At 36.3% G+C, this 24,385-nt stretch overlaps 1 protein-coding gene across 1 annotated transcript; it reads left to right on the plus strand.

The window, feature by feature from the left end:
- The first annotated feature begins 1,887 nt into the window (after positions 1 to 1,887).
- Positions 1,888 to 20,489, plus strand: LOC136255934 (putative leucine-rich repeat-containing protein DDB_G0290503). Its single transcript, XM_066048846.1, has 9 exons — positions 1,888 to 2,640; positions 3,933 to 3,985; positions 6,465 to 6,623; positions 7,450 to 7,542; positions 10,537 to 10,641; positions 12,113 to 12,238; positions 19,785 to 20,051; positions 20,107 to 20,173; positions 20,231 to 20,489. The coding sequence occupies exons 1-9, from the start codon at positions 2,206 to 2,208 to the stop codon at positions 20,414 to 20,416; spliced, it is 1,491 nt and encodes a 496-aa protein (XP_065904918.1). The 5' UTR covers positions 1,888 to 2,205; the 3' UTR covers positions 20,417 to 20,489.
- Positions 20,490 to 24,385: the final 3,896 nt, after the last annotated feature.

Below are 24,385 nucleotides of genomic sequence, written 5' to 3' on the forward strand. Positions count from 1 at the left end.
ACAATTTCACTTTTACATGAACTATGGACTACGGTGTACATACACCCTGTACACAATGAAGATTATATCCGCACAAAAACAGCCAAGCTGTGAAAAAAGGTAGCTACGGCCTAAAAAAGCCTGGGTGAAAAAAGTTGTGAAATCAAAGGTGGCAGCCAACAAATGGCTGCAATTATGTTAATACTAATAAATTTTAACAATGCACAGCCATTATTAATTTTATTAGCATTAACATCATCAACTTTGATTTCACAACTTTTTTCACCCAGGTTTTTTAAGGCTGCATCTTTTTTCACAGCTTGGCTGTTTTTGTGTGGATGTCACTTCCTTTTGTAATTGCAAGTTCCAAAGCCAGCCTATGGTTGACCTTGATAATTCCTTTTAAATATTTTTCCCTTTACTACAGGAGTCATCGAAGGCTGCATGGATATAAGATGAATTTTGAAAGAGCGTATAGTGCGAGACATCATAAACTTCCAAGAACGACACACTCAGAATATTATAACTTTAGTCAACATAAAGCCACCAAATTTCGATCAGGTGTTCTGTACACATTCATTTCATATTGTGTCTAATTCTCTACTTTAGAGCACCAAGTGTATGCTTTATTAGAAAATTGTATTTTTGAATTTTTTGCAAGATTGGGTGTGTCTGCCAACTATTTACTAAAACTCAAACTATCTATAGTTAAAACAAAATTCCCACTGTAAAACATTTGCAATTTTACCCTCAGAAAACATGATATAGCAGCATTTTCGAAAGTACGGCTTGTAAAAATCTGGTAAATCTCTATAAGCATAGCTCTGAAATTTATGCTATAAACAGTGTACACATATTGTAAAATTTCCACTGTAACAGAATTTTAAAATTCTAAAGTTAACAGGACTAAATAAAAAACTAGGCTATGAAACACCACCCACACAATTAGTATCGTAGAGCCATTCCATATTTGGAGCAAACAAAAGTGCTTTTTTGCATTCCTTTATGAGTACATCATAGTCCTAAAAAGATATTTTGAAAAAATCTTGAAATTTTTCCCTAAAACTTTAAGTGTTGGAAGTTTATGATGTCTTGCACTATATACCCCAATGATAGGTGGGTAGATTCGACTCAAACTAGGAATGGGAGATGCCCTACCCTGAGGAAGCTTCCACTGCAGAAATGGTTAATTATACCCTTCAAGCGCTATTGAGCTATGGATATATGACACTCTGTATGCAATGAAAATTATATACATTTAACCAGTGAGGACTTCGCACGCACGCACGCACGCACGCACGCACGCACGCACGCACGCACGCACGCACGAACGCACGCACGCACGCACGCACGCACGCACTCACTCACTCACTCACTCACGCACGCACGCACACACACACACAGATTTTCTGTGATATGTATACCGGTTCAGGTTTTGAAAAATGGATAACAATAGAGTTATAATTCTCAGGATGTTTCATCAAAATTGACTACACTGTGGTACATAGCTACTTAATTATAATTCCTAAATGAATCAAATGTGAGAGGTCATAGCTAGCAATACAACACCTTCCTGCTCTGATCAATTAGCACACGGAAGAGGATGTCCCACATGTGTTAGTGTAGCAACTGCTTCCTTGAAACAGGTAATTGCTACACCCATATCCATTGACCGAGTTGGATGTCTGTTGGTTCAATTTATGCCACAGCTCAGCTGTACCTTCATAGTAAATGCATGCCTCAGTAGCTAGCAATTTTGCATGCACACATGATGCAGGCTACAGGAATCATATATCCCAACATGCACTGCAGCTGGCGGAAACGACATCATCCCCTTTACCATTATTATAATAGCTACAGTTTTGTAACTGTATTGACTGTACCACTTTTAGAGGCTACACATGCATAGCTATTACAGCTTACAGTGCATGGGACCATGGGTATGACTCCTTTTATTAATCCCAGTAGCTATACTACAAGCTTCTCGGTAACTACATGCACTCTGTTGATTGCAGAAAATTGATCTGTATAGGTGGTAATCGTGTAGGTTATCCTTTAGTCATTTGGTCACGCGAGAAATGTACATGTATTACGTCGATGGAAATGTAGAACTACGCAGGACTGATAGTTAATTGCTTCTAGGAAACAGCGGGGATTTTTTGGTCAGCACTACTCTTTGGCGAAGTTGACTGTGTACCGAAGTTGACTGTGTACCGAAGTTTAGAAATGAGTGAAGGACTCGAAACTGACTCACCAGTGCAGTGCGCGCATTCTCATAATATTGCCGACCAAGTAGCAACAGTCGGCGCTTCAGGAGAAAATTATATTGTCCCTGTGCCAATTGAGGAACGGTCTAAAGGCGCAAATGATCTAATGATATACCCTGCACCCATTGTATTTCATGATATATGCGAGAAATCAGATGCTTTGACACAGACTGTACAGGTTGTTAATGATATTATTGAACAGCTAAAGCGTATTTGCGAAAATGCAACAAATCCGCCTTCTCACCCTGGACAAGCCAATGCTAATGATGAAGTAGGAGCAACTTTGAGGAAGGAAATAATGGAGAGTGCCAAACAGATATATTTTATTAACGAGGAAATGAAAAAATTGGGTGATATGTTGAAACAGTGGGTTCCTACTCTTAGTGACAATAAGGTAAACTTTTACTTTCACACAATATAGTGAATTAACTACTTTGGCATGCACAACGCTTTAAAACTGAAAAAAAGTTACACTTTTCTTTGGGGCTCCCCATACATTTAAAGGAAAAATGGCATGATTGGATTTGGAAGCCATCTAGCAACCTGGACTGTCTCGAAACTACAGCTGCTTGTTTGCACATGTAATGAGAGTAACTTTAGGGTTTATTGGAACTTTGTATGCTTTGAATATGTTTCACCTACTGTACACTTATCAATACCATGGTGTAGCTATAGTACCCATAAGCAAGTGGCTATCTTAAGTTAAAAGATCCATGTTAACAACTTATCTGGCAAACAACTAAAGTAAAGGTGTTACAATGATGCCACAATACCTAAGGTGGCATTGTTATGCCGATTTTGAATAGGTTTATACCTTTGAGTTGGTGACACAACCATCAGTAAACCGTTGTGTAGCTGAAAACCGCTAACCTGTGCAAAGTAACTACGCACTTTTAAGTAAGTGCCAGTGAATACCTTCCACCTGACAGTTTTTTTTTAAAGTATCAAAGTACTCTACTTACATTACAAAACTTTAAAAGATTACAAAAAGAAACATAAAACTTACTTAGATGTAATGTGCTCGATAAAACTAAGATTTCCAGCATCTGGACAAACCCCATAGCAATTTTAATTCTCATTGGAGTTCGGTTGACGGAGCAATCCCAAGTTAAATGCATTGCTATATTGTACCAGGAAGCACTGAGTCTCATGCCAGTAAAGCATGAGTAAGTATTCAGTAAAATATCGGCCAAGCACCGAGCACTATGCATTTCCATGACCAAAATACATTTGCATGTACTGTATATACGGCAATAGCTATATGTGACCAGGCCTGCGAAAATAGGGCATGTGGGCACAAACTACACCCCGACACATAACAGGTCAATACACATCTCAGTACTGGGATAGAGTATTTTTATTCTGTAACTTGTATTTTAACGCCAACTAAATGTTTAATAAGTGTTGAAAACTTCATTGCCAAACAACAATTAAATACAAAATTATGACACATCAAAGTTTGAAGAAGTAGGCAATTAATTTTTAATGTGCCCACATGCCCTATTTTTGCAGGCCCAGTCACATATGCTGAAACTTTAGTTTTACCCTCTGGACAATAAAATTAATCGTCCATAAAAGAAAAAAAATGCAAACTAGTTGGGTTTTAGCTCAGCAGGTCACAATTTTTCTTGACTCCATTCAGTTAGATGTTACTGATTGACTTTGCTATTGTTCTTGTTATTCTAGAGAGGAGATGCAACAGCAATGTTAGAAGCTTTAACGAAAAAGAGTGAAGAAGTGTGAGAAACTTCATGCAATACTGTAACAGTACTTGTGATTATTATCCATATGCAGAGGGTTTTTGGACTTTTTTCGGTCTTGTTTTATAAAACTTCAGCATTACTAATATTAGCTGCTGAATTATTATCCCTTGTGTCTCACCTTGTGTTTCTTATTAGTACTACAACATTAACTTTTTTTGCCTGTACCATCTATATATAGTATATACGTGCCATCTTTATTCCAGAAACAAGTCAACCTTATTTCTAGCACCCTAGCAAAATATAGTGTACAAAATGTATAGGTACAATGCGAAAAAAATCGAAGATCTCAATTATTGCAGTTCCTTATAAGAAGATGTTTAGATTGTGTGTTGCTGGGTCACTACTGGGTCTGCAAGTTTTTCTGTATCCAGCACCATTTAGACATCATGATTCCCTATATTTATTTATTTATTTATTTTTATTAGTTTAACCAAAAGGTAAGGTGAATGCAAAAGGCAAATATGCCTATATGAGTACCACCTACAAAAACAATACTATACAAAACCAAACAACTAAGGATACATTACAAAGACAATTACAGTACATTGAAATAAAAGCCTACATTAAAAACATACATGACTTAATCAGAAACAAAAAGAAAATTGTATAACATTCGCCTAAAAGTAGTGCGGCGTGTAGTTGACAGAATGTCAAATGGGATGGAGTTCCACCAAAAACACTGTTCACAAAAAAGGAGTAATGGTAAGAGTTTATGGAGGACTGCTTGCATAGAATAGACAATGAGTGTGATCTGGTAGAGGCAGCAGAAGAAAAAGTGAAGTAATTGCTAAACTTTAGAGATATATGATGGTGAAGAATATCATAGATAATTTTCAATGACAGATATTTACGTCGGGTGGAAAGAGATGGCCATGATAGCTCTGTACAGCATTCCTCAGATGATTTAGATCATTTATAGGTCCTAGGACAAAATCTGCTTCCACAAATCCAGCGAGAACCACGGTTTTGTACTCGTTCAAGGGCAATGGAGTTTTTATGAGTGTGTGGATTCCACACAGTACTTGCATAATCCAGAATAGGAATCACAAGTGACCTAAAGGCCACAGGTTATAAACTTTAGACAGGCTTTGAACTTCAATAAACTTTTGCTCTTACAGGACTCTAGTGGGATGGCAATTGTGAGCAAGTAAAAATTTACCATGGCTTTCCAGTCTGTTTTCAAAAGTAAACTCTGCGCACGCTCATTAGCATCATTTGGTGCAAGTGTGTTCTAGACACCATAGTAGATGACTGAATATGGCAGAGTCCCTAAATACTTTTGAACTTTTATTACACATGTGTAATTACAATGGAGTTTGTGACAATGGAGTTTTTGTGACAATAGATTGGAAAACCATGGTAGGATAAGGGAATTTTTGCTAATAGGATGTGGTCAACTGTAAACTTTTTGCTATACAAACATTTGTAGCATGTAGATTCTATTCAAACATTTCTTGGAAGAACTTATTGGCAAAACATTGGAATTTATCAGCTAACTTTTAGAGCCATTCATGTTTGGTACTGTAAGATTATATCATTGACCATTATATTTATGAATGAATATAGCAAATTAAGGAAATATGATCATAGCATAGCTGGTATAAGTTTTGAATATTAGGTAATTAGGTACGTAATTTATGGTGTAGTAGCCACTGTGATTGAAAGCATCCTCTGATTGCCCCAAATATTGAGCTTTGTACATACACCTTAACACATTTCTATAAAAACTGCTCAGAGTTTGTACTGCATGTACACCCATATGTCAGGATTAAAGGACAGTTTGGCGTGATCTTATCTTGGCATCACCATGATCATGACTATAAATGTATTCCTGTTCTCTGTTTAGCAACTGTGGATAAATTAGGCAATGAAACAAATCATGTTTTTTTTTATTGAGTGCACACCATATAGTTGCAGCTTTGCAATTATTAGCTGTACAGTTATTCACATGATGAAAGCTACTGTACTTTGTAGTGCTGTAACAATGGTCTTGCAAAGCATACACTAAATATGTGTCTACTGATAAAAGAAACTAGAGAGTTGTAACTAGCATCTTTGTGCATATAAAGTCTTTGGAAATTTGTGCATCAGATACATATGTATGAATATACTGATTACACTTATCCATAGTACAAAATGCATATATGTGACCGGGCCTGCGAAAATAGGGCATGTGGGCACATGATTTTTGCCTACTTTTTCAAACTTTCATCACTCAATGTTTTGTACCATTATGCTATGGCAATGCAATTTTGAGCATCTAGTAAGCATTTAATTGGCTTTATGATGCAAGTAACAAAATACAAATATTCTGTTCCAGCACTGAGATATGACCTGTAGAGTGACACGGTGTAGTTTGTGCCCACATGCCGTGTTTTCACAGGCCTGGTCACATATTATGGTCTATGCTATTATACCGTATGTGTAAAATTTTATTTGCTGATATTAACATTAGGGAACATGATTTAAAGGATCGGGTTTTTGTAAAAGATGCACAGATTAAACAATTACAAGATGATTTCAAAGAGCAAATTCATGCCAAAGATGAACAAATTCGTGCTAAAGATGAGCAAATCAAACAAATGCAGGAGCATCAGAAAGAAACTTATAAAACGTAAAGTTACAAAACCTAACATGAAATAACATATCTATAGCGATATTAATTTTATGTTGCAATATGTTCAAAGTGCTTCAAGCAAACGGAGTTACAGAATTGGATTGTAGCAGTGTGTAGCTATGCACGTGATCACTACAGTACATTTCAGTAAAATTCAATGTTGCCAATTAAGAACATTACTTGTGACCCGTAGGATATTAAGTATAAATGCCATATCCTATATGTACAGTGAAACCTGTGTATTAAGGACACCTCAAGACCAACCAAAATATCCTGATTGTCAAGGTGTCCTTATTTTTCAGGTCAGTTTACAAACTAAGAGATACCTTTTGACCATTAGTAAGTGTTCAGATTGCACAGGTGTCCTCATTTTCAAGTGTCCTGATTAACAGGTTCCACTGTAATTATTTTGTTCCGATCAAATCTGCATTGCATCTACAGCTTTGCTCTATGATTACTTTGATGTTGAGTAAGTGTACGATATCCATTTAAAGTTATTTTCCATAGGTGTAGCTACAAGCATTGCCAGGTGCTTAAAGTATTTAATTGTTTTATCAGTGTTAAACATGTGTAATTACCACGTTCTAATTAATTGATTAGTTTACATACTACTGCTCTGTTAAAATATTTCATTTTGTTTGTATATCGAGATTAGATAACTTTTCTCTTAGTTTAACAACAAAGTAGACTAGAGTATTCATAAACATATACACACTAACAGTGCCATTATATATCTGCTGATCAAAATGTATATTCTGTTCAATGTGTTTAGCTAATACGGTATGACACACATGCATTCTCTTCAATTTGTATGCATAATTAGGAACAGTGCTGAGCTTACCTGGAGGCATGAAGTAGATCGTTTGCAAGCAGAATTAAATTCAAAAATTAGGCATCATGAAGAAGAAGAAAGAAAGTTAGTTATCATTAGCTAAGCAGTGATGGATTCAGAATGGGGAACAGGGGACACATATCCACTAACCATACCCTCATTTTTTATTCAAGTCAAAACTGTGAGATACTCTAATACTCTAATTAAAGAGTCACAGCATGCAATATTGTAAGAATCCTTTGAATACTTTCTATTTCAAATCATAATGAGTATATCCCCCAGAGCACAGTATTACAAATGGCAATTTTCATACTGTGTATATAGTGACTGTATTACCTGTGGTGTATCACTTTAGCTGAAGGGCGACCATTAATTCTGTTATCTCAAAATCCGAATTTCATCTGGTTTGTTGACATACAGTTCCTTAGCTATATTTACATTTGGTTTACACATACATGGGAATCACCATGCCTAGGAACTGATCAATGTATCTCGTGTTTAATAAAGTATAATTTAGAGTAAAATGCCTCATACAGTTTGACAGACTGTATAGTAGGGACCACAGAGGAGTAGGTGAAGCCCCCAAAATTACATCAGCCTCAATATTCCCAGACAATGATGAGGCAGCATTGGTTAAGCCCAAACAAGCTTTCAGATCGACCCAAAATGCCTTCAAAAAGTTGCTGCGGCGTTAAAAAAAATATTTAATGAAATTTTCTACTGACTGACTGACTGACTGACTGACTGACTGACTGACTGACTGACTGAGTAAGTAAGTAAGTAAATGACTTACTGATGCCTTAGACAAGCATAACTTGATAACGGCTAAGGATATACGGGCTTGATTTTTTCACTGTTCGACATTGCTTCGACCCGATAGGTGCCTTTTGGTATACTGCAGTAAGAACAATGCATTCTTCATAGACTTACCAGTGTCCTCCTTTGTGTCCCATTCATCTTTGCTGACAGCTTTGCTGACAGCGAAAAGCATCAATTTGGTGGTAGCACGTGATGGCTTCCCATTGTAATGGAAATTGTCCATATTTTCATGGTGCTGTTTTGATTGCAGCAGTGCTTTTCGAAATTCTTACTGCTGTGCAATGGGATGAACATAGCCGACAACGAAGCGTAATGGATACTTCACTTTTCAGACAATAATTGATATAACTGGGGCATGTGGCACCATTTATTTCAGTATATGCGTGGATTGCAGAGGTGCTTTTCGAACAGTTCTTGATTCATAATGCTGTGTAACGGGTTGAACATAGCTGACAACAAAGTGTAATGGATAGTTCACTTTTCAGATGATATTATGATATAGCTTGGGTGCGCGGCACCATTTCAGATGCAGTATGTGTGGTATGCATGGGTTCACCAGTCATAATAATTATTTACAAAAAAAAGTTTACAAACATGTAAACAAAAAATTTTGAAATTTTCAACTAGAGTATAGGGACCATAGCACATCGATAAAAAGCACTGAAACAAGCTGGAGTAGTGCATGATATTAAATCACAGTAAAACAATAAAAAGTGTTTTATCCCTACGGTGCATTTTTACTATAGTATCTTGAGCACAGTAGTTCTTATTGTTTTACTGTGATTTAATATTGTACACTATTCCAGCTTGTTTAAGTACTTTTTATCGATGTGCTATGGTCCCTACTCTAGTTGAAAATTCCAAATTTTTTTGTGTACTTGTATATTAGGGATCATAGAGGTTTGCACATTTTCACCTATATACTATTGACCAGAACAACACCTTCAAGGTGTCTTATACATTGCTATGAAATATAATATATTTTTCATGACCATGACTGACTGACTAACTTACTAAGTCTTCAGACAAGCATAACTTAACAGCCAAGGCTACATGATTGATTTTTTCACTGTTAGACGTTGCTTTAACCTGACAGGCATACCATTGATAGTACATGCAATGCATGCGTCATGGACTTACTCTATGTCCCATTTATTTTCGCTGACAGTGCCAAGGTTTCGATTCATCATGGTAGCATGAAATGGCTTCTCTGTCACTGACTATTATATTTATTATGGGAATCGTCCATATTTTTCAATACTGACTGGATTGATTGCAGAGATTCCTCTCATACTGTTCTTCGTTTGTAATGCTGTTGAACAGGCTGAACATAGCTGAAAACGAAGCATAATGGCCACTTCACTTTTCAGTGTTTAGGGTTAGGGAACTCCTTCAGACACAAAATTAATTTTATGGAATGTCCAGTGCCATTCCTTTTGATGCAGTATGCACAGTCCTAATAAACCAAGCATACAAATACAAGGAAAAATGGATGGAATTTTAAGAAGTTAAAAAGTTGTAGAGTAAACAAGGAGTCATCTATACTTGAAGATATATGAACATTTAATCTCTAATATTCACAGTGTATCCACGGCATTATGTAAATGTCCACTAGTATATCTTCAGGCCTCCCTTGTTTCACTACTTTTAATTTCTATGATCCCTAAATGCACTTAGAGTTCCTAAAATTTTCAGTATTAACTGCTTACGGTGTCTAGAATTACAGATGCTACTGTTGAAGTCCATTTTTGTAACTAATAAACTGAAGTGCAGAAACACTGGTCACAATTAACATGTCTGGTTAATTTTTTTTTTACCTCTGAAAGAGGAAAACCTCTATATTACAGCAAAATATTGCCAAAAGTTCTGAGTCCCAAATGTCTGTAATAGAGAGGTTCCACTGTATGCTTAAAAGAAGATGTACTTCCTTTTCTGTGTTGTTACTGTGATCAGTTTAGTTTGAGCACTTAATTTATCTGATTTACTAGTGTGATATAGTTATGCCAAGGTCACATCACTATGTATAATTTACTATAGGGTTGACGTTGTTGAATTTAATGATCAAAATATCCTACAAAGGCATTCATTTATAGCAAAATGCGTACACTAAATCTTTGGTGGATTGTCAGCAAAACATTTAAGAATTATTGCATGCAAATATACATAATTGTACAACTGATGTTTGTGGTATATAGCTAGGTCAAAACCAATGATAAAATGTGGGTAAAGTGTATATATGTATACTATACATACCTTCAGGCAAACTGCCAAAGTGGATGAGCTTCAAAAAGAATTAAGTGCTAAGGAGGTTGTATTAAAGGAACATGAATTCAATATATCTTGGATGATAGAAATAATGAAAGAGTAAGTATAGATGTCATTGCACACAGCTACATAGTTTATTACCCATCGATACTGCATCCATATATTACTTACATTGTATTTACTGTGATAACTTTATTAGTAGTGTTGTGCAAATACATGCCATGTACAAGATGCCATGCAAGTGCATTATGAAAAATAACAACAGACGAGTAAATTTCAACATGTACAGTAATAATGGTTACTAGTATAATTATGCATAACTTCAGGGCAGGTTTTTTTGGGATAAGTTACAAACCCCCCTCCTTTCTGTTACTATACTGTATGTGGGGTGCCAAGTGCAGATAGATTAGGTGGTGCTTAGAAGTTTCCGATCCAGTATGGGGTATCTATTATCTACACTTGTACTAAATAGCATGCAGCTTGACACTTGTACCTTATGTTCAAAATACAGTTTCTCCTAATGGTAACATTCATGTTGGGATTACATTACATAGTTTCATTCAATTCAATGAAGTATGCTCATATACTGTACACAGTACCGGGAGTTAGTAGGTGCACCACTATGGAATATAAAGTTTGGTCTATTCATAGTGGGTGTACTGATGTGTATTAGCTAGAAGTTTGACAAGCGCAAAAGGTTGATACGAGAAGTGTGATTTGTGAACTTGACTAAACTGGAGCGAATATACCATGAAACACATACCGGTACACGTAGCGTTAGTAACTAATAAGTATCAGCCATACACTATACTTGTTCAACCCACCATTTTCACAAACATGTGCAAATACTTTTTTTTTTAATTTTTAATTTATTATTAACACTTTACAGTGACCAGCACTGAAGGTCTGACAGCAACATGTGCTGCAGCCTTAGGATTTTATACAGAAAGTGCCTATACCAGTAGAAGGCCAATCACCACCCATGAAACAATCTACTAAACTTACTAGTTAAAGCAACCGAGCTGTATCCAGACAGTAAAACAGAACTTCGAATGAAAAAGGTTTTTCAAAACTTCAGTCGCGAAACGCGGATAGTCACGCAGTGGGGGTGTCTATTATCTGTGGTACAAGTATACATACTATAATAGAATCATTTTGTATGTAAGGCTATATACTTTGTGTGAATTGCTGATGATTCTTAAAAATTGTCTTTAGTGATATACTGATTTTGGCTTGAACATGGTGAGACTTTTCCCAATGTAGATTACAAGGAATTCCTGTCGATACCCTACTACTACTGTATAAGTCCACTTTGCATGAAATGTAGCTACTGTAATTTGATTCTGAAGAAGTCCTTACTCCCAAACCCACAGCAAGAGATTTACTACTCTAGACACAGATGGAAATGCCTTTAGAACCCCTAAACCATCTACAACCTTTTCAAACACACATATAGCATCTTTAAACAGGCTGTAGGACCAGGTGTCCTACAGACCTTCAGCACTTGTGCTGTAAAGCCTTAATAGATAAATAAGTAAAGATGCACTTAATAACTTGATTTCTGTAACAGGCAAAGCAACAAAGAAGAGGACTTAAAAACCAAAGTAGAAAAATTAAAGAATGAGCTAAAAGAAAAAGAAAACACGATTGGTTGGATGGATGTTAAAATAAAAGAACATGAAGAACATGAGAAATGGTAAGTGGAAATCACTGTTAACCAACGGAATTTGTTGACCCAAGTTAATTGCACTTTTGTGTACATTGCAGTACCATTCCTTGAGACACATAATAAGCTACAGTACCACTTAAATGTAATGTCGTCTTGTGAGAATGTGAGCAATTAAAAAAGCTTGCTAGTTAAAGGGTGTGGCACCTGTTTCACTCATGAGTATTCATCTCAAACGAAACGGGATAAATACTCGCAAGCAAAATGGGTGCCACACCCTTTAGTTAGCAAGTTTTTTAGTCATTTGCACTATCACAAGACGATGTTACATTTGCGCGATACCGTACATGCACACATGACAGTTATCAAATGTAAAAGTAAAGGCTATCAGTTGTATCAAGAGTAAGTAATAGAGAAGAGAGTATCCAATTGCCATATACCATATTAAAAATGATCCTGTTAAGTCTTTCTGCATATTTCAGTAAAATTTAGGGTATCATAGAAGTGTTCATATCTAGTAATCATCACCTTCAACACTTACACACAATACAAAGCCTGTGTGCACACCACTTGTTGTTAGACAATGGTATGCAGCGTTTCGTTTGATGTGTGGAGGTCTCTTATTTGCGAAGAAACCTGGTATCAGGTGTCTTACTGGTAAGACACCTGACAGTCGTTTACAACCACAATGTGGCCCACAGTAATGCAATTAGCCTTTTGTGGACAATTAGTATTTTGCACATCAGTAAATACCAAGCGATTGCGAGCAGATTATAAGAAATTACACTCAGGTACGCTGTTATCGTGGGTAGCTCAGTGGATTTATAGACCATCGTGGTAACTGGTTAATCAAAAAAGCCATTAAAGCGCGCTCTGTAGACCAAGACAGCCATGCTAGCACCGCGGCCGGCTATTCCCATTCGCTGCCATTCACACGTATCTAGCTATAATGCCTGCAAACATACTTTTTATTGACTTTACAAACTTTCAGTTATTCACGCTCCATGGCTTTCGCGACCTCACCATCATTTGCTCGCTGAAATACCCCGGTGTTTACAATGGGAACTCTCTGTACTAACTCACTGCTTCTACGCCATTGTCTAAAACACTTAGACACTCACAATAGGCGTCTTCGAGGATTTAAAAACCATCGGTGACGTCAATAATTACCTCAGGTTTTTAAATCCTCGAAGACACCTATTGTGAGTGTCTAACTATTACATAGACTAATTTAACACCTTCTTTGAAAATGTTTTAACAAGCAGAGTGGACTTTACAGGATCATTTTTGATATGGTATATGGCAGTTGGATACTCTCTTCTCTATTATTTACTCTTGGTTGTATGAAATGTACTCCACCTTCAATAGTCACCATACCAAGTTTGATATAATCACCCACAGCCCTCAGACCTACGGCCCTCAGGCTTGAGTGTGTATATCAGCAAAATCTCTTGCAGCCGTAGTATAACTATTACTTAGCAGTCACAGAGTTAACAAGTATTCATGTAATGAAGGTCAACTTGTAATCAATCTTATAGAGTAATCTGATATAAAATTGGTTATGGACAGAGTTGCACTTCAAAAATCAAGCATGTATAATAAAAGATTCTCTAAGCAAGTTGATGTTGTGCTACTTCTAAAAACCAGGTGCCATGCAGCAACTGGAATCAATTAACAGTGTACTAAACTAATATTTATATTGGGTTTTGCTTTGTTGCTACATACACAAATGAATCATAGTAATTTGCATTTCGTAATTGATAAAATATTTTGTAATTTTGTAATTACGTTGATAAGCACAGCTAAGGAGGTGTATCTCAAACAAACCGCTTTAACTCACTAATAATTCACAGAAGTATCTTCTTAACTGTTTTATAGTTCGTCTATATTATATTTTCTTACATAGATTCTCCAGGAAAAGCCTCAAAGCTGCTCTTCATTTTCGTTTGCATATGTACGGGCGTGCTCCCTTTTCAACTCGAAGGAATTCGTTATACCCGATAGCCTAGGAGGCAAGCTGTGTTGTCTTCAGCTGTTTGACGCCCATAGAGCCCATTGGGAATGGTCTTCACCACATCTTTATAAACTTGTTTCACCCATATTTCAAACCGGCACGTATTAACCATCTTAAACCTAAGCTTATCTGCCCAGACATTTAATACAGGCTCTGTATGACCTTTATTTATCACATAAATGCTGTTTTTAGCAAACGACGTTTTGCTCACGTGGGTGTGGAAAGACAAACAATATACAAACATACATGCAAACATACATACATACATACATACATACATACATACATACATACATACATACATACATACATACATACATACATACATACATACATACATACATACATACAAACGCACACACACACTTTTCGGAAAACAATTTCAGTAAACCAGCTGTGCACATGCACCCACGGCTGTGGGTGCGCACCTGGTTTAAAAACAATCATTTATCATAGATACTGGTAATTAGTTGAAATCAGTATGTAAAATAATAGTCTTCTTAAATTTTTTACCAAACATGTCAATAAAGATGCTCTAATTGAACAATCACCATATAATAGCTACAACATTCACCTAATGTGTTACAATACTGATCCAAATCACTAAAAACTATTTAACACTACCACTAAATAGTTACATTACCACACTTTTGGCTTGCAGCCTTGGTATTTCTCAAACTACACATGTTTCCTCTTTGGGTTGTGTGGCAAAATGTCAATCACAACTTCTGGCTTTGGTAAGGACCAGGAGCGTAGCCAGACTCTTGGTGATGCCAGGGCTAGCTGCATCACACTATAGCCTTAGTGCACAAATTAACTAGCATGCAAAGTTTACCAACCTAAAAGGTCTGGGGGGATTCCCTATTTTGACAATTAAACCCTCTGAGATTGAATCTAAGAGTGATTTCAGCAGTTTCTTTGTAATATTATATTTATTTGATTGTGTTAGGGTGACTGCTCTATAAGAGTATGTTGATCTTATATACTAAATACGTGCCATCCAGGAAAATTTGCAAACATTAGACACTCTGAAATTAAATGTTAGGTTGATTTGAGCAGTTTAATAGAATGGCCACTATTGTTGGATATTACACTGGATATTATTACCTGCTGTATTTGGGTGACTATTCTATTAGAGTATCTTGATGTATTACCGATGCCCGGGTCTGGGCCCAGGTGGACTGCCCCTGAATAAAGACCTGGCTTGATGGATAACAGTAGCACATTTTCTGACTTACTTTTGTGTAAAAGGTTTTCAGCCAGTGAGGAGACAACACAACTCTATACTTTTGTCTCTTGCCTTCTATTGTCTAATTTGAAGCCTATGCAGTACCAACAACAATGTTACACCTTTGGTAGTGAAATTGTATATACATGTGTGCTCAGTACTTTTGTTGAATTATATTAGCTAGGAAACCAGTTATCTCAAATCTACTGATAAATTTTCAACATGTGGTCATAAATGATGTTTTTATAACATTTACTGTTGTATTTAATTTCATGCATTGTGAACAATGTGCATACATACATGCAATGAGTATAACTCACTCAAGAAGAGTGTCATAAGTTTTATGCTGCATAAGCCACAGCAGTCGCCTTCGGAAGGAAATTTTGCACAATAGTTACCTGGATTTTATCCTTGTTAAAAGCTATGGTATGCACTGCTACGTTTTAATGGTACTTGTACAGGTACTTCATGGACTGCTGCTGTTATTTGTGTACAATTGGATTACATTAAAATTAAGTTCCTGTAATTCTTTGGAAATGGCCCAGCAATGTATTATTTTAGTTGTAATGCTTTATTATGTTTATAGCTACTACAACGTAATGTACTACTTTATGGTAGAGGTGTAAATTGGTTCAAAAATATCACCCAAGGACCAGCCTTATTTTTCCTTACAGTAGCAGTATTGAATGGTTAGGCAGAATTAAATCCAAACACATTCTTCCAGAGCAATTTTAAATGCTTCCAACAAGTTCAAGAGCATACACAGAGGTGTTTCCAGGGGTTTCAGAAAGCCCTCTTGAATTTTACATGGTGCTTGGAAGATTAAGAAATTGAGAATTTAAGATTAGGGATCTATAATGAAACAGGACATGCTTTAAACTATTTAGTTCCACATTGGGTACTTTGAGATAATAAGTCACTTTCTAGAGTTCCTATAGACACAAACAAGTACACAAAAATAGAATTTTCAACTAGAGTAGGGATCAGGAGCGTAGGGAGGGGGGTTCCAAGGGGTTTAGGAACCCCCTGTAAAATTTAGACTTTCTAAGTTTACGGCAGGACTGTAATACACCATTTAGTGTGGCAGGACATAATGAGTGAGTAATAGTGTATGGACAGCACAGCTATATATAAAGTTTGCATTCATCTCTCAGGGAAGGATTTACAGAGGTAACATGAGCCCTCTTGAAAACGTGTTAAAAAGATCGATATACTCTAATAGAGCAGTCACGTATACTCTAATAAAACATGCGTGTATATAAAAGGAACTTGGAGCATTCTAACACTAAATGCAAAACTGAGTATGGCCTTATACTGCTATAGCTTTGGTGCTCAGTGTTTAAAGATATAGAACTCCAATAATTTATCACTTGGGGCATGCAAAGTGAATCCATGTCATGCATGCATATTTGTAGTTATAATGTTTTGATTGTAAGTCATTTCATTTGTATCAGTGGATTCATGGTTCCAATTCTATACCAGTAGGATAACTATCACTTACAGCAAATGTAGAAACAATTGTAGCAACAAATGTAGAAGATTTTAAGAAGAGAATATTGATTTTTTTTTGTATAAACCTAGCTACTGTATAAATGTTGTGTAATTGTTTGTATCTGTGCATAAATACTCTACTTTGGAGGTATGCACAGTATTTAATATAATAAATAAATAAATAAACAGATGTCTAATGTATTTTGTGTCCCTATTTGTTATGCTGGCTGTTTCCACTAGGTAGCTTTATCTGCGCTTCATCCCAGGGGCACTTATATGCATTAAAATTAATGCACTATTTTTTGCATAAAATATAGCAATTTGCTGAGTTTTGATTCATTAAAACATTAAAAGTCTCTCAGCGGCTTGGAGCTGCGCCCCCAGACTCCTGCTTCTGGTAACCCTGCTGTTGGAACCCTCCTTCAAAAACTTCTGGTTACACCCCTGGGGACCATAGCACATCGATAAAGAGTACTGAAACAAGCTGGAGTAGTTCATGATATTAAATCACAGTAGAACAATAAGAAGTGTTGTATCTCTACTGTGCATTTCCATTATGGTATCTTGAGCACAGTAGGGATATAACACTTCTTATTGTTTTACTGTGATTTAATATCATGCACTGCTCCAGCTTGTTTCAGTTTCATCATTGTGCTATGGTTCCTACACTAGTTGACAATTCCAATTTTTTGTGTATTTTTTAAGTTTTTTTTTGCAAATAATTATTATGACTGGTGAACCCATGCATACTGCATCTGAAATAGTGCCAATGCACCCCAGCTATATGAATTGTTGTCTGAAAAGTGAAGTATCCATTACGCTTTGTTGTCGGCTATGTTCAACCCATTACACAGCAGGACGAATCAAGAATTGTTCGAAAAGCATCTCTGCAAACAAAATAGCAAAATACAGACGATTTCCATTACAAAGGAAGCCATCACGTGCTACCACCAAATCGACACTTTTCTCTGTCAGCAAAGATGAATGGGACACAAAGGAGAACACTGGTTGGTCCATGAAGAATGCATTGTACGTATTGCGGTATGCCAAATGGCACTTCTCGGGCTGAAGCAATGTTGAATAGTGAAAAAATCTAGCCCGTAGCCTTGGCTGTTATCAAGTTATGCTTGTCTGAAGGCATCAGACAGTTACTCAGTTAGTTACTCAGCGAAGTTGTAGTAACTTGTTGAAAGCATTTCGGTCAATCTGAAAGCTTGTTTGGGCTTAGTTGTACCTAACCAATACTGCCTTATCGTTGTCATGGAGAATTGAGGCTGGTTTTTGGATGAAGTTATTTTGTGGGCCACACCTAGTCCTTTGTGGTACCTACTATACTGTACTATCATGCTGTATGATACATGAAATTAACAGGGAGAAAACATCTTGACTACCGACTACGTAGCAGTAAAAGTAATCCCAGACCAAGCTACAGAGTATTATTTTTTTGGTAGGTTTCATGGTATAAATTGTGTAGCACTAGAGTTTAGGATCACAGAGTAAACGTGCTTCTGTTTTGTCAAAAAATGTCATTTCAGAAACCTACCAAAGAAGTTGTCAGGAGGCATGTTATCAACCTGAAGCTGTTCTTTATCAACCTGAAGCTGTTCTTCATCATGTTTAATCATGTGATACTTCCCTTTTCTATGAGCCTTATCCAAAATTACATCACAGATATAAAAATGGCTGCTATAGTAGGAGACTCTCGTGACTTTTGTATTGGCGACTATCAGATGAAGATTTGTGAACGGTCATATCTCAGCCGAGAACAAAAATATTGAGCTTTAACTTGCAGGTATGGCTATAAGGCATTACAATAAATACGAACAAGCGGTTTTCACTTGATTTTCAAAACAACGTTAGATCCCTTTTCTTTCGGCTAATATATAACCATACCTGCTGGATAGACCTTGACATCTTCATTCTTGGCTGAGATATGACAGTTTAAAAATTTTCATCCATACAAAAGTCATGAGAGTCCCCATACTATAGTGGCCATTTTTATGCCTGTGATGTAATTTTTGATAAGGCTCAACAACACTAAGTGTAACTACACATGTTTTGCCATTGTAAGACTTCTAACCAAAGTGGTGCAAAGTGGTCAAGCTTACCAAAACAATTATCATAACAGTACCACAAGTCTTGTGCGTAACAGGAAAGAGTTGTTAATACCACTGTTTGGTTAAGAATAGAATAACTTTTTTGAGGTGCAGCATAACCAGCTTAAGGACAGTAGTTCTTGTACAAAGTGAATGGGTGAACAGCACAATTCTAATCCAGGGAGTTATAATTATTGTCTATGATTGGATTGATTGAAAATTAGGACATTCCTCATACTGCTCTTTGTTTGTAGTGGAAGAAATATAGCTGAAAACAAAGTGAAAAGGAATGATTAGGATGCAGTCCACACAAATATAATTTTTTTATTAGTCATTATTAAAATTTATTAGCATACATCACTCAGCCATTCTTGGCTGCAACCTTGATTTACAACTTTCATCCCAGGCTTTTAAAGACCATACCATTTTTTCACAGCTTGGCTGTTTTTTGTCTGGATACATGTGTGGTGCCTTTGATAACGGAAGAATTCACCAGTTGCAATTTTTTTTATTTTGAGCAGGAGTCGGAAAGTCACCTACATCAGTCATATATAATATGTCAGTAGTATAGTTGTGAGGGATTAAATGTCCACTAGTACAGCTGCAGGTGTACTTAGGCAGCCTACTTTGTTTCATTTACTTTTTGATTCTATGACCCTTTAACAAATCTAAAATTCCTTGTACAAGTACAGTGTATACATACATAGGTACACACTTCTAGTAAATATTTGTGCATATTTTATGTAGTCACACAGAAGATATTGAGCATGTAAGAAAAGCTAGAGGTGATGAGATAGAACAGTTAAAGAATTTGCTAAAAGCTGCAGAAGAGAAACTTGAAACTAAGAAAATTGAACTTGAAGACCTCCAAAAACTGTTAAGTAAAGACGTTGATAAAATCCATGAGCTAGAAAAAAGTTTTGAAAACAGTTCAGAGTTTCAACTAACAATACAGTCACAAACTGAAGAGCTGAAAAATAAAAATGATGAAATAAAGTACCTACAAACAGAAAGGTATCCAACTGTAAACTTACTTTGCTATTGGTAATTAGCTACTTATACATTGCAGAAACCACTTGCAAGAAAAATTAGACTTATTAAAGGAAAATCGTACAACTGTCGACAAATGTTTGGATGTGAGTACAGCGTAATTATCCTGTTGAAATGTTTTATGCTGCTTTGATGTTATGTAGAAAATTCCCGATGCATCTAAACAACAGCCCATGGCAAGTAGTCATATTTCTTCTGTAACGACTGTGATTCGTACTTCCTCCACTTCCACTGCTGTTAATGTTCCTGAGCAAATGACCACAACAACAGATGCACTAGTAAAGAGAGACAAGCTGATCAAAACAGATAGCTCTAGTTCTTCAGAATAAAACCTTATTCACTTATCATTCAAATATTATTACAGGTGTAATTTAATATTATCAATAGCTTCAGTGAGCTAAAGGGAACTCATGGAAATATACTGTTCACCAGCGTGCAGTGTGTGCGTGTGTGGGGGCGTGCGAACGTGTCAGTGTGTGTGCATTTGTGTGTGTGTGTGTGTGTGTGTGTGTGTGTGTGTGTGAGTGAGTGTAGTGCGTGTGTGTGTGCGCATGAGTGTGTGTGTGAGTGAGTGTAGTGCGTGTGTGTAGTGTGTGTGTGTGTGCATGCGCATGTGTGTGTGTGTGTGTGTGTGTGTGTGTGTGTGTGTGTGTGTGTGTGTGTGTGTGTGTGTGAGTGTAGTGCGTGTGTGTGAGAGTGTGTGTGTGCGAGAGTGTGTGTGTGCATGCGCATGAGTGTGTGTCTGTTTGTGTGTGTGTATGTGCATGTGTTTGCATGTGCGTGTGCGTGTGAGTGAGTATAGTGTGTGTGTGTAGTACGTGTGCATGCGCATGAGTGTGTGTCTGTTTGTGTGCGTGTGTTTGTGTGTGTGTGTGTGTGTGAGTGTAGTGCGTGTGTGTGTGCATGCGCATGAGTGTGTGTCTGTTTGTGTGTGTGTATGTGCGTGTGTTTGCATGTGCGTGTGTGTTTTGTTTGTGCGTGCGTGCGTGCCTGAGTTTGCATGTGCATGCGTGTACATGTGCGTGTGTGTGAGTGTAAGTGTGTTTGTGTGTGTAAGTGTGTTTGTGTGTGCATGTGCGTGTGCATGTTCATGCGTGTGTATTTGTGAGTGTGTGTGCGTGCGTGTATGTTTGTGTGTGTGAGTGAGTGAGTGTGCGTGTGTATGTGTGTTAGGTGGGTAGGTTTGTGTCTATTTTTTCCAGCTAGCTTACACGATGTATTTGTCATCACATGACAAAGACTATATAGAATTTGATTTGTGGAATTAATGCACTTAAACTTGACTGTATATAGCATACATAGCACCCAAAGTGATGCAATACAGCTACAGTATAGTTCATAAAACATGTGTACAAAATTGCAATAGAAGCACAACTTTATTACACACCAGCTGAAGTTGACTAAAGTATGCAAAAATACTATTGTGGTTACCATAGTGAAATACATTTACACGAAGGTACTTTTCTAAGATTTCCCTTCATGCATTCTTGAAATAACCATAATGGTCATGAATACTTTATAAGACTAATATAGTGCAGTTTTTATACGTGATTATGTACAAGAAAAGTGTTGGATTGTTATACAGAGTACAAGATCACTATAAACATAGACTACTTGCTATAAGGGACATTTCAATGTGATGTACATTTATAATATTAATATTGCAACCATAAATCAAGAGCTCATGATAGTTTGGAAGGGTGTCCGCAGGCTTTGATGTAAAAATATGTTTATCACAGTGAGCATGCTAAATCAAGCAGACTGAATAATAGCTAGCTTCTAGTTTTCTTTATATCTTTAAAGTCATGAGTAGTAGCTACATTGCCAGAAGACTGGTATTAATAGTAGCTCTATGTATGCATATAATGTATGTACCTATATCTACAGCCAAACCATATGTACATGACATTAACTAAGCATAGTAAGCACTGAACAGTGATGCACAACTAAATTGACATCTCTTTAGCTACATCTTCGTGTTTCAGAATTTTCCCTTAGCATAGCAATGTTGCCAATGCATCACAAATATTATTAGCCAGCCATGAATATATCTAACAGGATGTGACCTGTATATGCATTTATTTATTTTTTATTAATGCTTTACAGCACAAGTGCTGAAGGTCTGTAGGACACCTGGTCCTACAGCCTGCTCAAAGACTTTAGCTACTTAAGATGTGTTTGAAAAGTTGGAGATGGAAGGCACACCATGAATTAGAAAGGGTTGGCAGATGCATTTTGTATTGTACTGTATAACAAAAGAACTTTTAAGGATGCAAGCAGTCAACATGTATTTTTAGGCAAGGCATGAAAGAGGCTATGGTCTAACGTGACATACACTATAGTTACATACGCATGTGCAGTATTTTTAGTTATAGATTTAGTTTCAGTTATAACACAGATTTGCTTTTAGTTATAGTTTTAGTTAACTAATACATATTTGTCTTACTAAAAGTACTTTTAGTTTTAGTTATAGTTAACTAAACCACCATCAGGTCACAAGCTATAGCATAATTATATTGATGTTTGGATGCTACATATAGCAGTACAGTTTCATTCTGTGCTTTGTTCCACCTGTAGAACATACGTATGTGAACTTATACATGCAGTGGTCTGAGCAACATAGTGTTGTTTTAGTAAAGAGTTTAGTTTTAGTTATAGTAATCCTTCTTAATTCATTTTAGTTATAGATTTAGTTATGGTTATATTGCATTTGTTGTTTTAGTTAAAAATATGAAAACGTTTTAGTTTTAGCTATAGTTTTAGTTGTGCATAAGAAAATCTTTTGGTTTTAGTTATATAGTTTTAGTTATCTTTCTTAATTCTTTTTAATTTTAGATTTAGTTTTAGTAAATTTTTGTGTTGTTTTTTAGTTATAGATTTAGTTTTAGATGTAATATGGATTTGCATTTAGTTACAGTTTTAGTTAACTAATACATATTTGCCTTACTAAAAGTACTTTTAGTTTTAGTTATAGCTAACTAAACCACCATCAGGTCACAAACTATAACATATATTGATGTTTGGATGCTACATATAGCAGTACAGTTTCATTCTGTGCTTTGTTCCACCTGTAGAACATACGTATGTGAACTTATACATGCAGTGGTCTGAGCAACATAGTGTTGTTTTAGCAAAGAGTTTTAGTTTTAGTTATAGTAATCCTTCTTAATTCATTTTAGTTATAGATTTAGTTATGGTTATATTGCATTTGTTGTTTTAGTTAAAAATATGAAAACGTTTTAGTTGTGCATAAGAAAATCTTTCGGTTTTAGTTATTTCTTAATTCTTTTTAGTTTTAGTAAATCTTTGTGTTGTTTTTTAGTTATAGATTTAGTTATAATATGGATTTGTTTTTAGTTATAGTTAACTAATACATATTTTCCTTACTAAAAGTACTTTTAGTTTTAGTTAACTAAAACAACACTATGCAGCACACATCTTTTGGCTGTTGTATACATGGTCACGTCAATACCCAGAACACTATAGGACACCTGTGGACTACTCATGTAATAAGAGTCAGTGCAGACAAATCCTGCAGGTCCCCATTTACAGCTAGTAGCTAGCTATAGACTGAGTAAAATTTTATGCCAAAGGAAACAATAGCAACTAGGTATTAATGAACATCAAAGCTGCAATTTTGCTGGTAGTTAGGCCAGGCAGTCACACATTATACAATAAATACTTGTATAACAGTCTCCTAACACCCCATTGAGATTCACCTAACAAGGGAATGCTGAATTAAACTAAGCTAGAAGGGTGGGCAGACCTCTTTGACAAAAGAATGGCCTGGATCATCAATATATACGTAGTCAAACTCCTACAAAAATTAAAGTACTTGAACACATGCATGATGTAGCTAGCTACGTAACTAATTCCCATTGCTGCTTTGCAAAGCCAGTGTGGGGATTCTCCTTATACCCCTGCTTGGTGTCTATACCACATGATCAGAGATGGAAGCACACACACAGTCTGCAGCTGCTTTCAGCTCAGGTGCATGAGAAATGAACAGGACCGTGATTATGCTGTAGCTATACTCACTGAATTGAATGTTGCAGCAGCTAGCTATATTCAAAGCAAAAACGTTGTCGTTGCGTACAATCATTTTGCTCATCTCCCATGCAAATAATTATTCATTTCTGTAGCTAACATTAATTACATCTTCAAGACACAGAATGGCATTTGGGCGGCGCATGTCCTATACGATGTGATACAGTGCCCGTGCATGCAGAGGCTCCTACCTTGGATCTTTCTTGGGAGTGAGACTTTTCACAAAGTGAACAATGGAGATACAGTCCTTT

This window comes from Dysidea avara, chromosome 5 (genome assembly GCF_963678975.1).
Source record: "Dysidea avara chromosome 5, odDysAvar1.4, whole genome shotgun sequence".
Lineage (NCBI taxonomy): Eukaryota > Metazoa > Porifera > Demospongiae > Dictyoceratida > Dysideidae > Dysidea > Dysidea avara.